Source organism: Manacus vitellinus, unplaced genomic scaffold (genome assembly GCF_001715985.3).
Source record: "Manacus vitellinus isolate BGI_N305 unplaced genomic scaffold, ASM171598v3 scaffold_15_pilon, whole genome shotgun sequence".
NCBI classification, from domain to species: Eukaryota; Metazoa; Chordata; class Aves; order Passeriformes; family Pipridae; genus Manacus; species Manacus vitellinus.
In genome coordinates this window covers 8,402,771-8,416,467 of record NW_021939122.1, presented here as the reverse complement: position 1 = coordinate 8,416,467, position 13,697 = coordinate 8,402,771, and the positions used below count along the sequence as shown (strand labels likewise).

At 37.0% G+C, this 13,697-nt stretch overlaps 1 protein-coding gene across 3 annotated transcripts in view; it reads left to right on the top strand.

Moving 5' to 3' along the window:
• LGI1 (leucine rich glioma inactivated 1) overlaps positions 1 to 13,377 on the top strand; it is a 30,451-nt gene extending 17,074 nt beyond the window's left edge. For 2 of the 3 annotated variants that reach the window (XM_018069165.2, XM_018069166.2), the window contains exons 2-9: positions 1,052 to 1,500; positions 1,877 to 1,948; positions 5,734 to 5,805; positions 5,909 to 5,980; positions 10,064 to 10,135; positions 11,362 to 11,531; positions 11,952 to 12,116; positions 12,200 to 13,377. In XM_018069165.2, coding sequence (XP_017924654.1) covers positions 1,310 to 1,500; positions 1,877 to 1,948; positions 5,734 to 5,805; positions 5,909 to 5,980; positions 10,064 to 10,135; positions 11,362 to 11,531; positions 11,952 to 12,116; positions 12,200 to 13,020 — 1,635 coding nt within the window. In that variant the 5' untranslated portion in view covers positions 1,052 to 1,309 and the 3' untranslated portion in view covers positions 13,021 to 13,377. Of the gene's footprint in view, positions 1 to 1,051; positions 1,510 to 1,876; positions 1,949 to 5,733; positions 5,806 to 5,908; positions 5,981 to 10,063; positions 10,136 to 11,361; positions 11,532 to 11,951; positions 12,117 to 12,199 lie in introns of those variants that run through there. The other variant, XM_018069167.1, reaches the window with a different exon arrangement.
• Positions 13,378 to 13,697: the final 320 nt, after the last annotated feature.

Below are 13,697 nucleotides of genomic sequence, written 5' to 3'. Positions count from 1 at the left end.
AATCCTATATTGAAAACAAAAAATTATCCCATATAGCTTTCCAGCCATTTGGCATTCATTAGTTTTGTCTTACCATTCTTAATATAATAACACTTAGGTGCTGCTTAAGTTCTCTATGAAATATTTATTGTAGTTTACTGTAAAGTGGTCAAGCTGAGAACTGTATCTTACAGGGTACTCATCCCACACCTTGCACTCATTTCAATTGCAGCCTTCAGGCAGTATTGTAAAGATTCATCATTACCACCAAGATCCTTCCCTATCCTGTCACTTTTCAAAGAAGGTCCATTCTTAACTACATGTTTAACACAACTGGTGTTTAAATAACAATTTTCCTTTTTTCCATCTAAAATGATCAAAACAGTTTCCAAGCAAATAAATATTTTAACTTGAACTTCAAATTAATGTTGTCCATATTGAGCTGTGCTTGATCCACTTTATTTAACCAGTGCAGGAAACATGTAACAAATAAGAAGGGTTCTTTTAAAAAAAAAAGAAAAAAAAAAGGCAAAAAAAAAAAAAGCTGCAGTTACTTGGGGTCTTATTTTGCGTGAGAAAATATTTTGTTTAGGAATGACAGTCATAGGCATTCTCTCATACATTGTAATATTTTCCATGTGTGGCAGCTTGTTTTTCAGTGGTATAAATATGTGCAATAAGGGCTAAGGATAAAAATTAATCTAACAGCTTCTGCAGCAATGCTTTTGATGGTTTCACTCGATTTCATTTTCCTGTGGATACTGCCGTTAGTTCTGCTGCTTGAAATATGTGAAGCATAATTCTGAAAGGTTCACGAGGTTGTAGGGATCCAGTAAGAGATGACTGATTTCTCCCCCACACACATACACTCCACCCCACACCCACTCACCCACCCACCAGCAAAACATAATGCTGTACTATTTTTGGTAACAGGGAAAGGGCCTCCCTGTGAAAACAGAAAGCAGTGTATTTCTCAGTTACATCACTTTGCAATCTAATGCTGTGTTGTGCTCAGTGTTTTTGTGGTGATGCAAGTCTTTTTTTTTTTTCCTTCCTTTTTTTTTCCCTTCAGCCGGTTGGATTTTCCCCATCTTACAGCACCTCGCAGGTCTCTTCTCTGAGCAGTACGTTGCCTGAGTGAGTGGAAACATACAGATCAGCTGCAGGTTTCTGTCTACAAAAACAGAGTGAAAGAGAAAGAAAAGGGTTGGGAAAGCAGAGACAAATATTGACCTGGACTTATAGAAAGACATCCAATGGCTGAATAAAGAACCCTGTTCATGTTTTGGGATATTCTTTCAACTGGCTGGAACGAGAGCGGATCAAAAGAATGGGAAATGCCAGCAGACCCTTTAGAAGAATTGCTTATTTCTTATGCCTTTTATCTGTGCTTTTGCTGACTGAAGGGAAGAAACCAGTGAAGCCAAAATGTCCTGCCTGGTGTACTTGTACCAAAGATAATGCTTTATGTGAAAATGCCAGATCTATTCCTCGCAGCGTTCCGCCTGATGTTATCTCACTGTAAGGGCTGTAAGCATTTGGTTATTTAATTTATGATTTAAAATGAACTAGAATGTGTGGTGTTTTCAGTGCATACAGAAGGATGCTTGCTGCAGGGAGTACCTCCAGCATTCAGAATCATCAGCTAATGTGTTAAAATTGTGTTGCATCTTTGAATCCTGATTTTTATATCTCTTTCATCTGTCTGTCTGTGTATGTGCACACATCTCATTTTATACCTTCTTCTGTACTACATGAAACCTGCAACATTATTTTTTGAGGGGGAGTATTTTTTTTAACTAATATAAAAAGATTTCTCTGTGATGACCAGATCAGTATTATAACCATGGATATATGATGCTACATTAATATATGGTTGTTTTTTTCTTCTTTACAGATCCTTTGTGAGATCTGCTTTTACTAAAATCCCAGAAGGGAGTTTTTTGCTCACACCATCTCTGCAGCTTCTGTGAGAAATATTTATATGATACAGTTTTTGTTATGAAATGTATATGTATTCATAAATATTTTAGAAAGGGTCTCAGTATTAATTTTATAGGAAACATCAGCAGAAGATTCATTAGATGATAAAATACAAGACTTTTTAGCAATTTGAAAGTGCATGTTTAATTTTTTCAAAGTGTTTCTACTTAGTATTTTGCAAGGCTATCTGTTGTCAGTGCTACTTGGAATTATTACATACTGAAGCTTTTGGTGACAGAATGTTTGTTATCTTCATTATACTTTAATTAACATCATAGTAGGGACTTGAGCATTGCAACAACTACTCTTGTTTCTTTTCTGCAGTCCTGGGACCTGCTCCCAGTATAAAGCTCTCCATTTGTAACTCCCATAGACTGTGAGCTCAGAACCCCTCAGATCAGACCCCTCATTGCAGTGGGACAGATCCTGAGGTCCTTTTCCATGTAAAATTGCCATTGACTTCTGTGGAAGTTTAGTCACTTCAGTGGGAGTTTTGCCTTCATAGCACCTGGATTTGAACCTGTTTGTTATTTCATGCCTAAAAGTAATGAAGATTTTCTTCCAATTAAAAAAATTAAAACAGCTACTTCAAAATCAAATACTGCAATGAGGTATACACAGAAAAAAGAATATTTTGGGATGTTTAACTATTAGCTGCATTTCAACATAGGATTTTTACAGGCTCACAAGCTTTCCTAGAAATGTGGGCATATGATTATGTAATTGTGAGCTATACAGAGGTAGAGGGGGTGTAACCTGAACTGTTTATAGTGGATGTGCTGCCAGGCTGACACACACCCAGATTTGTCTCAGAAATCCGGCAAGACAGACTCCCCGATGTGATCAAAATGAAAATCGGATGTCTGTCCCAAGCTGACTTCCCGTGCACTCTGGATGTGGTCAGAGGTGTAATGTTGATGTATTGGAGCCCTATGACTGTTAAATTAAACGGCTGGCATACCAATAGCTGAAGCCCTGACCCTGGCTGTACTCTGCTACCTCAAGTGGAGCTGATAAGGAGGTGCAGACATACTGTACAATTTTGGATACAGGGTAAATAGGTAAATGCAGTTACTATGGAAACCTAAATGCTTTTCCATGGCGCTTTATTCCAGAGAATCTTTTCCCAGTTGGTCACAAATCACAAAAGGGACACATTTCACATAATTCCTGCAATGGGCCTTTCAAAGGAGAAGAAAAAAAAAAAGCAGCAGCATTGGTGGAGCTTGTGTCTGAAGAGAGTGAGTAGGACATCATCTCTCTTGGCTACGATATGCCACCTACACTTGGCGATGCCACTGCCAGGCAGGCAGAACTGGGTAGGGTGGAGTAGGACAGACACAGTCATCTTATTTTGAGTTATTATAGTGCCTGGCACAGTGGGGTCTGGCAACGGCTTTATGGCCTTTTGGTAATAATAATAATTTCCATTTCTGCCCTACAGTGAAATGCACGTTCTACACTGGGGTCCGTAAATGCTGCAACAAAACCTGTGACCCCAGAAAAGCAGTTTTTGTTCCACTATGGGCTCTGATGAGTGATCTGGTTTCCAGATATATTTCTAATATGGTAGTTGAGCTGCTTGCCATCTTTGAAATGTCAGGCTGCTGATCTAAGGCTAATGACTCCTTAACACAGACCATAGGAGCAGGATTGTATCTGTGGGGACAATACTCCAGTTTGTATATGAGAAAGAAAAATTTTCATCTTTGGCAGAAGATAGTAAGGGAAATAAAAATATAGAAAACTCAGGTTAATTAAAAATTACAGTAAGTTTTAGCTTTGCATGATTATAGCTGTTTTGGTGCTTTAATTTAGCCAACAGCAAAATTTAGAAGCCTGTATGTATTTCTATATTAATAGAAATACATATAGAAATAGTAGTAGTCTCCAGCACTACATTTTTGAAGTCCAAATGTAATTTGGTATCTCCAGTGCACCAGTCTAAATATGGAATATGTCTGCTGCTATTATTATTTACTACTATTTTTAATGTAGTAGTGGCAATGGTCTCTGAAAAAATCATGGTCTCATGCTAAACACTACTTGTAACTCCCAGGCCAGGAGAGCTTTTCTTCTTCTGTAGTATGGATGGTATGCTCTGTGCTCTTCATGTGACAACAAAAGTACGAAGAACCTACACAACTACCGTGAAGTGCCAGCAGGAGTATTTCCTAAATATAGAGAAAATCTCCCTGCTCTCATCTTCAGCACTTGTATCTCTGTGTATCAGCAACGTGCTGAGAGTGCCCTTATAAACTGGTGGCATGAAAGCCCATAGAAAGAAGGGAGGCAATCATGGCACCAGGATTCTTACCTGCTATCACTGTACAGTTCCTGCTAAGCCATATAATCCCTGGTTACAGTGCAGTGTCTTCAGTCTCTGGCCCCAGTCTCTGGTGGGTCTCAGATCAAGCAATCTGGTGTTTGAGGTCAGAGAGTGGGAGAAAAACCACTTGGTGCATCAAATACATGTGACACAGTCACTGGGGAGAGGTATGAGATGGGAGGCAAATGAGCTCACCAAGTGCAAGACCTATGCTATAAACCTGGCAATCTCTACCCTACCTATACTATTTAAAGAGATACCACCCTGTTCTTTAAATTATACAGTAGGGTAAATAAAAGGAAGAATTATCGAGTGAAATCACATCAGAAAAGTAAAATTAGTTGCAGGATTTACTAAATTTGTCTTTTGGTTCAGAGATTTTACAAAAATACTTATTTTCTCTAAATTTGAAGTATTTCTTATTTCTGACAATAAGAAAGAATTTCCTGCTTATAATTTTTCATACAATTCATAAAGGAACACACTTAAAGTGCAAAAAACATATTCTGTAACAGCCAAGTGAGAAAATAAATCAACTGCAATTTTGTCTTAATGAAAACTTCAAAATAAGAGATGAACTCATTAAGTGGATTAATTTGTACTTGGAAATCTTTAATTCCTGAATGTCTAAGGATGTCATAGCATGAATCTATTTATCCATCAGGTCCAACTGATTAAAAGATAGATGTGCCTCAAGAATTCCACTGGGGTAAAGTTCCCCGTAGTTGATGATGTCTCACCATATTAAATCTGTGGCAGTCCAGAGCTGAATTAAAATGGACAAATGCAAACATGGCTGATAAGCATAAATAATACTGGTAGAATCAATGCTAGTGCACTTTTAATACTTATAAAATTACATAAAATTAAATGTGGTTGCTGATATTTTTACTGTTAGATGCACACTAAGAGCTATCTCCAGAAGGTACAACCTGGTCTTAAAAATAATTCTGATTTGAACACTGCCTAAATGAAGAGATTTTCCTTTTTTTTTCTCAGTAACTTCTCAGTACCCTCAGGTTAAATAAGTTTACAAAGTTAACCTATAACTGAAGGGATTTTCCTGCTTGTCAGTGGTGCAAATTCAGCCTGATGTCTGGCTAACCAGCAATTTAAACCAAGAGAATTTAAACCTCTGTAGTACTTGAACATCTCATTGTTGTCCTAGTATATCTCCAGAAGCACTTGTAAAATCCCATTGTTTTACTGGCATGATAAACCCACGTTTACATTCCACAGAAGTCAATGGAATTTTATCAGATAGCCCCAGTAGACATTTTTTGGGTCCTTCCCTCTGCACCAGACTATGGTGCAGTATATCAGCCTTAGAGTCCTATAGTGCACAGAAAAAAACATGAAACCAGGCAGTGGAAATTTGGCCTACCATGGCTTGCTGAACCATTTTCTAAAGCTGGTCTTTTGTTTTGCACTTTTTTATGCAGGTTGTTTACGTCCAACACTTTTGATGTTATTAGTGATGATGCTTTCATGGGCCTTCCTCATCTAGAATATTTGTGAGTGGACAAAAGTATATTTCCTGGCATTATTGAGTAGAGTGGGTGGGCTTCCTAGTTCCAGGCATTGCTTTGACCAGAATGACTTTACGACCCATTACAGGTTCATAGAGAACAACAACATTAAGTCCATCTCAAGAAATACTTTCAGAGGACTGAAATCTTTAATTCACCTGTAAGTAAAGTGGTTGGATATATTACTTGATATATTTAATATAGTAACTGAACCACTGTGTTGCTGAATTTCTCATTTTGATATATATCTGTTCATATTTGTTTAAGTGGTATCAATAGCAATTTGATTAGCATGTTAATCTTTGTGTTTCCACCAAAGACTTCCAAACTATAGTATGTATAGAAGGCAATGACCCAAACAGCTTCCAAGCAGTACATGTTTGGCAGTAGCTCCCTGACTTTCTCTGCTCTGAGCACTGGGGATTTCCAACTGAGCATGTGGGAGCAGAGAGAAAGGAGTTGGGAATCTTGGCACTGATGAAGTGAGTCCCAGTTTGGGACATGGGGAGGAGGCAAGTGGGAGCTATGGTTAGGAAGGTGAGAGGCTGAGGCATGAACACATAGCTCTTCCCAGGCACCCCAGCCTGGCATGGATCCAGAATAATATTTACAGCCATTTCAGGGACAGGCCATCACTGCCTGTACCCATGTCCACTTCAGCCACTAACAGTATCCAAAAGACTTTGACTAAATCAAATTTGAAAATTCCCACCCAGAACAATTTTAAATCAAAGATTTGCAATAAGATGCATTTATTATGTCTTACTGATCCACTCATTCCACTTCACTGTAAAGTAGAGCAACCAGACTCCAGCAGGACTGGCTTCAAAGCCCTGCTCTGCACCCTGTCCTCTCCTGCACACAAACAGGAGCATCCCACAGTCAGGACCTGTCACACACTGACACTGGGGTCTGCATAACATTCCTTGTGATGCTGCTCAGCCCTTTGGTTGTCTTGGCCAACCCTTACTCTCTGACATGCTGCAGGGCCCTTGCTGCATTAGCCAATAGGGGAAATTAGTCCAAGGCACTCTGGATGCCAGTGTGGCTGTTGGGATCAATTCACCCTATGCCCACCCCAGCGAGGGAGTTTTTCACACTCTGCTCAGCAGGTGAAACACACACTGGCAACAAATACCTACAACATTTCACTGCAAACACAGGAGCGGCATCGTTGTGCTCTGAGCTGGTGAGACAGTTTCTAGACAGGCTTTTGTCTCTTACCTTACAGCAAGTTTATCTTTTAACAAGGAATAAATTTATTGAAAACACAATACACACTATAAGAAGACAGAAAAAAATACAAAAATAGTGGGAAAAAGGGAGACTAAAATGTGTAGTGTGCCTGATGTGGGTTTATACCCAGTTCTAAGCAACTGTATTCTGAAGCATCTCTGTTGGGTTGTGTGTTATAGATAGAGGAATGGATTCTGACCTTTTGGCCTTAACATGATGACTTCCAAGAGGGTTTTGAAACAGGGTCATTTAACTTTTTCTTTCCTATATTTTGACAGAGGAGAGAAAGCAAAGGTTACATTTTAAATAGTTAATGCATAAATATAATAGTGGAATTGCAATTCACCACATCCTTTACCACCAAGCCTACTGTGACTACTCATGTGGATAAAGTTACTTGTGGAATGGTTCTAGGTCTGAGGAAGAGGAAAGAGAGAGGAAAGGGAAAACGCTACATAAAAAGGTTGTGCACATCCCATAACAACCCATAGTAGAGGTACAGGCATAATTATACTGTTGTTAAAAAAGGTGGATAATTGGATAAGGCTGGTAACTGGGACCCTATCTTCAAAATAGTTATGCACATGAATAGCTTCATATTCACAAATGGGTCCAGTACATTATTTATTATATTCATTTACTTATTTATTATCTGCTGCTGCCGCCAGTGAAAAAATTGCTTTTCCAACACAGAGAAAGGCACAGTTTCTTCTCCACAGAGCATACAGTCCAAGAGTAACATCTTGTCTTGCCTGCTACATTGGTTTCTGGGGAGGCTTCAGGAGCCTCACAAGAGAAAACATATGCAAAAGACAACCACATTTGAGGAGCCACTGCCATTTGCACACATATTTTTGGGACATAGAGTTGTGCATCATGCTGCTATTGTCCATGGAGTGCTATTCACAAAGACAATGAGAAATTTGCGGAAAATAACTGCAAAGGCACCACAGAATGTGACTAGTTTAATCTGCTTGCAGAACCACTCCCCATCCTTCGGAGAAAATTGCACATACATTTTAAGAATAATCATTTGGCACCCCGAGACATTTTTCATTTAAAAAACAAGACAGTACTTGTGTACATAACATATAGTAAAAAGAATCTTAGTAAATAAGCATACAAATGAGTTTTATGAAGTTAGATAAGATGAACTTTGTTCTGTTTAATCTGTTCACTCCCTTTTCACAACATTACTTTTGCAATGAGGTAAGCTATCCAAACATTTGTATTTCTATAATGCCATTAACTTTGATAATTACAGTGTGTCCTTATTGTAAAAGAAAGACATCTAATATTTATTGTTATGCAACAGGATTTATTTTCTGATCAGAGTAGATTTAAGAAAATAAAAATTAAAGAAAAATAACTTCTTTTTACTAATTTACTAATTTGATGTCAAAATCTTACAGTTAGCATTGGACCATAATTTCTATGCCCAATATATAATTTTGATTGCATTTCTTTCAGAATTGTGATTGTAGTGTAACTGCATGTTGGAGTCAACATTTACTCTCTTATTATAAAGCCAATACCAGCACCAAACACCAGCACCATCTAGACAAGCCAATGGTTTCTAATGTATAAGTATGCTTTTTAACAGTGAAATATAAAATACATAATTTTCATTCAAAAATTGACAAATGCATAAACTTATTTAAATTTTTCTGTCTTATTTAAATTTTTCCCATGGCTGTGGTGAACCACTGCTACTTCCAGGTACATCATCCCTTTCAGTTTGCTATATAATAATATATAAAAAACTATACAAGGCATTTAAATTGTCTCAGCTTGCAAGTCCACACAGCTTTCTCCATGTGAGTCACCTGACTTTCAAAAATTGCTCTTGAGCATAAAATTACGCATAAGTGAAGCAGACGATACGTACACATACAGTATTGCAATCAGATGTACTTTGAAAATGGTGAAGTCAGAATGGACTAATGGAATCATCTCATAATTACTACTCCTGATAAGCCAAACACTTAATTTTAAATGAGGCAGCAGATGTAGTATCTCTAGGCCTGTTCCTGAATTTAAGTTTATGCTTAAGTGTCTTTGCTTGACTAAAATAATTGTGGTTAATAAATAACTTTTATGTTTACAAATTAAAACAGAAGAGGTTCCAAGTCCTACTAGTTGCAAATTCTAACTGGGATCTTAAACTGGAATGATTTCTTTCCATTTTTGTTTCTTCTCATAAGTAATAAATAATTTTGTTAATTGAAAGAGGTGTAAACTATACCCTACAACATCATTCTTTTTCTGTCATGTGCTCTAAGACATCTCCAAGACCTTTGGTGGACTCACACAGATATGCCTGACTGAAATGTTATGTATTGTTTGTTTAAAGCCTGCTCACATTTCCTCATCACTTTTACTAGCTAGAATACTCACTGAATTGAAATGAATTCTCCCAATATTAAAAATTGGGAATTAATGGCAGCTTTTTGCCGGTCCTGTACACACATACACACACACACACATGCACATTCCAGGATAGAAATTCATGCAATTTATTGTCTATTACTGCATATTTCCAAAAACTATGAGCTAAACCTAAACCCATCACAATGTAACATAGTACCAAGATTTTCCTTCCAGAAAAGATTACAAGAAAGTGGGGAAAGTGCAGTAATATGAACACCATGTATTGAGATCTCTTAAGGAAAACATCAGTAGATCCAATCATGACTAATTGTTTTAAAATGTTAAATGGCATTGGCAAAACACCAAAGGTGATTGCACTTTTTACTCTGCTAAGTGAGGTATTGTAAATGCTGCAAGGCTGCTGAAGGGTGTGAAAGTAGAAGGAGGCTTGGCAGTTTAACAGAAGGAAAAGTCACAAAGTAAATGAGCTAGCCTTAAAAGCAGTCTTTTACAATGAAGTGCTGGAGAATACCAGTGTTCTTTACCATAAGAAAAAAACCCCACACAGTATATTACACCTTGCAAAAATGTGTAGTTCCATGAACGAGTACTAATACCGAAGTGTTTTCTTTTGCAGGAGTCTTGCAAATAATAATCTCCAGTCCCTTCCAAAAGACATATTCAAAGGCTTGGATTCTTTAACAAATGTGTAAGAAAGCAATTAATTAATCTATTAATTATACTAAAAATATAAGGAGTTTATTTTAGAGGACATTCTTAGTAACCATTCAAACCAGTAGCAAGTAAGGAGATTTTATTACTGGATAGAGACTACACAGAATGAGTAGGATTCTTTTTTTACCTACTGTTGTTGAGAATTTACATTAGTTCTGAATATTCCACCAGTTATGAAGATAAGTAATATTGTTAGTAGTTATGTAATAAAGATGCATGTTCATTAATACTTTGTGAATAAGAAAGAAGTATCCTTAGGGATGCATGAGAGAGCAAGGCATGAGGGGAAGGTATTTAATGGAGTAACATTTTAATGTGCAAGCAATTTCTGGGAAAGCTATCTTGTATCACAAAAGCATGTGTCTTAGTAAGTACCATATCCCCTGCTAAATCTAATTGCAACCAAAACAAAACATCAGCTTGTTTAAATATAACCAAATACCAGTAAAAATACAAAGCATAGATAAACAGGTAAATTCTGTAGTTGCTTCACTGAAATAGATCCTGTTTACACTATACCACATCCCGGTTCATCTGATTTGGCATAATAAGCACAGAAAAAGCCTGGTCCCTGTATTCACAAGGTAGGCTGAATTCCTAGTGTAGAGCTGCAGTAGTAAGATGTGGAGATGGTCAGTGTATCTGGTAGCATTACTTGGCATGACTGACCATGGCCAGGTGGTTACACAGTCTGGTCCTGGCACTTGCCTGTTCCTGTACATACGATCGGAAATCTAACTCAAGACAGCTGTAAAAGACTTGAACAGAGCACCTTTGCTTGTGTCTCCTAAAGCCCTAAATGAGTATATCTAAAGGGGACAGTGAATACTGACTGGCTGACCATAAGGTTATGTTAATTCCTATTTTGTTATCTAGAATGCTCTTATAGAGAAAGTGTAGTCCAAAAGAAACAGGCGTCAATAGTTTGGTAAGCGTTTGAGTACCTGTAAACTTGGGGAAATCAACAAAAATGTCTGGCTGATCATGAAGTTAAGGTCTCCTTGTTTACCTTACTATAATTAAATCTGTGTGTGTGCTGGTATGTGGATTTAACTATGGGTCAGGACAAATTAAGCCAGGAAGGCATCAAGTGAGAATAAGCAAGAGGGCACATATTTAACATGAGCCTATTTTTTTGTTCTGCAAGGAGGAATACATCAGCTGACTACTTATTTTCAATGCATGATTGATTTGTTGTAGAGATCTTAGAGGCAATGCATTTAATTGTGACTGCAAACTGAAGTGGTTAGTGGAATGGCTGGGCAGCACCAATGCAACAGTCGAAGACATTTACTGTGAAAGCCCAGCAGAATATAAGAAGCGCAAAATCAATAGCCTCTCTCCAGAAGAATTTGATTGCTTTATTACAGGTAATGTGCTTCAAATTATTTAATCTTGTTAAATTGAAGTCAAAGCTATAGTTTTTCATTCTAGAGCCCATTTTAGCAGGAAGTCTGCATGCTGGATGGAACTTCCACTAAAATCAATATGAATTCTGTGCAGGTGTAAGTGTGACATGGGAATCATTTGCGAGCGGAGTCTTATATTGCAGCATCTACTCAGACTTTAATATGTTACATAAGGATTTGGAGAACTGGAACATAAAACAGCACCTCTTTTGATTAAGAAAGATTGAAAACCAAATTGCAGTGCTCCTTTATCAACAGAAAAATTGGACTAGTGATGAAACACTGTAATTGGTAAAAAATTGCTGTCTGATAAGCAGATTTTTTTCAGTACAGTATGTAAAGTATCCCTATAATTATCATCTGTTGTGTGCACTTTTGCAGAATTTGTAGTTTATCAGTCCCTGCCATACCAATCTCTGTCAGTAGATACTTTCTCATATATGAATGATGAACACGTGGTTATTGCTCAGCCTTTTACTGGAAAATGCATCTTTCTTGAATGGGACCATGTGGAAGTGATGTTCAGGAATTATGACAACATTACAGGTATGAATACAGCTTGACAAATAACATTCCAACAGCTGATCCAAAAGTGGTGCTAACCCTGTCTTTTACTTTTCTCTTCATAGGTACTTCGACTGTTGTGTGTAAACCTATAGTTATTGAGAGTCAGCTGTATGTCATTGTCGCACAGCTGTTTGGAGGCTCCCACATATATAAAAGAGATATTTTTGCTAATAAGTTTATAAAAATTCAAGATATTGAAATCCTTAAAATCCGAAAACCCAATGACATTGAAACTTTCAGGATTGCTGAAGACTGGTATTTTGTTGTTGCAGACAGTTCAAAGGCTGGTTTCACCACAGTTTACAAGTGGAATGGGAATGGATTTTATTCCCATCAGTCTCTGCATGCCTGGTACAGAGATACTGATGTGGAGTATCTTGAAATATCTGGCAAACCACATTTAATTCTGTCAAGTAGTTCCCAAAGACCTGTAATATATCAATGGAACAAAGGAACCAATGAATTTGTTAAGCGGTTTGATATCCAAGATATGGAAGATGCATATGCAGTGAAACATTTCAAAGTGAAAGAGGATGTATACATTTGCTTAACAAGATTTATTGGGGACTCTAAAGTAATGAAATGGGGTGGTTCAGCATTTCTGGATTTACAAAGGATGCCATCCCGAGGGTCAATGGTATTCCAACCACTTCAGATAAGTAATTATCAATATGCCATTCTTGGAAGTGATTATTCTTTTACTCAAGTCTATTATTGGGATGCGGAAAAGGCAAAATTTGTGAAGTTTCAAGAATTAAACGTACAGGCGCCAAGATCTTTCATACATGTCTCCATCGATAAATCCATAGATTTTCTCTTTGCTTCAAGTTTTAAGGGGACTACATTGATTTATAAACATGTCAGAGTTGACTTAAGCGCATGACACTCATAATTCTGAAATTACATGAGACTTTCTACCGTAAGCGGACAAAATGAACTAAATGCATGATGACTCTCTTATCTTACTTCCAAATGAATGCCTTTAAAAGTTGAGATTGCTAGAACAAAGTATTACTAGTATCTTCATCTTTAATTGTCAAGTCTAGTGGTGTTGGAAGTTGCATTTTTTAACAAAAGGAAATTAAATTAACTGTTCTTTGCATCCACAATATGTAAATATGTGTGCAACTGCATCTGTTGCTATAAAGAATATTAAGATGTACTTTTCCATTTATTTATTCACCTGTTTGAAAAAACTGCCAAATAAAATGTTTACATTTTGTGTCTTTCACATTCCAAATATTATTTGCAGGTGATACTTTTTATTTGTGTATATATTATACACATATAAAATAAATCCAAGAAGGCATATTGCCCAACACAATGTTGTACTGCATAGAAGATGTCCAATATTGAAGATCAGGTGGGTTTTACATACAAAAAGAAGTCCTTGATAAAAATACTACATTGTAACACAAGTCTATAAATTATCACCTGGACATATCCTTGCAGTTATGTGAAGCTTCACTAATTTAAACAGAACTCTACCAAGAAAAAAGTATTTAGTTATATAGATCTGGCTATAGGATGAAGGGTTCAGTAATACACATCTAATTGTAG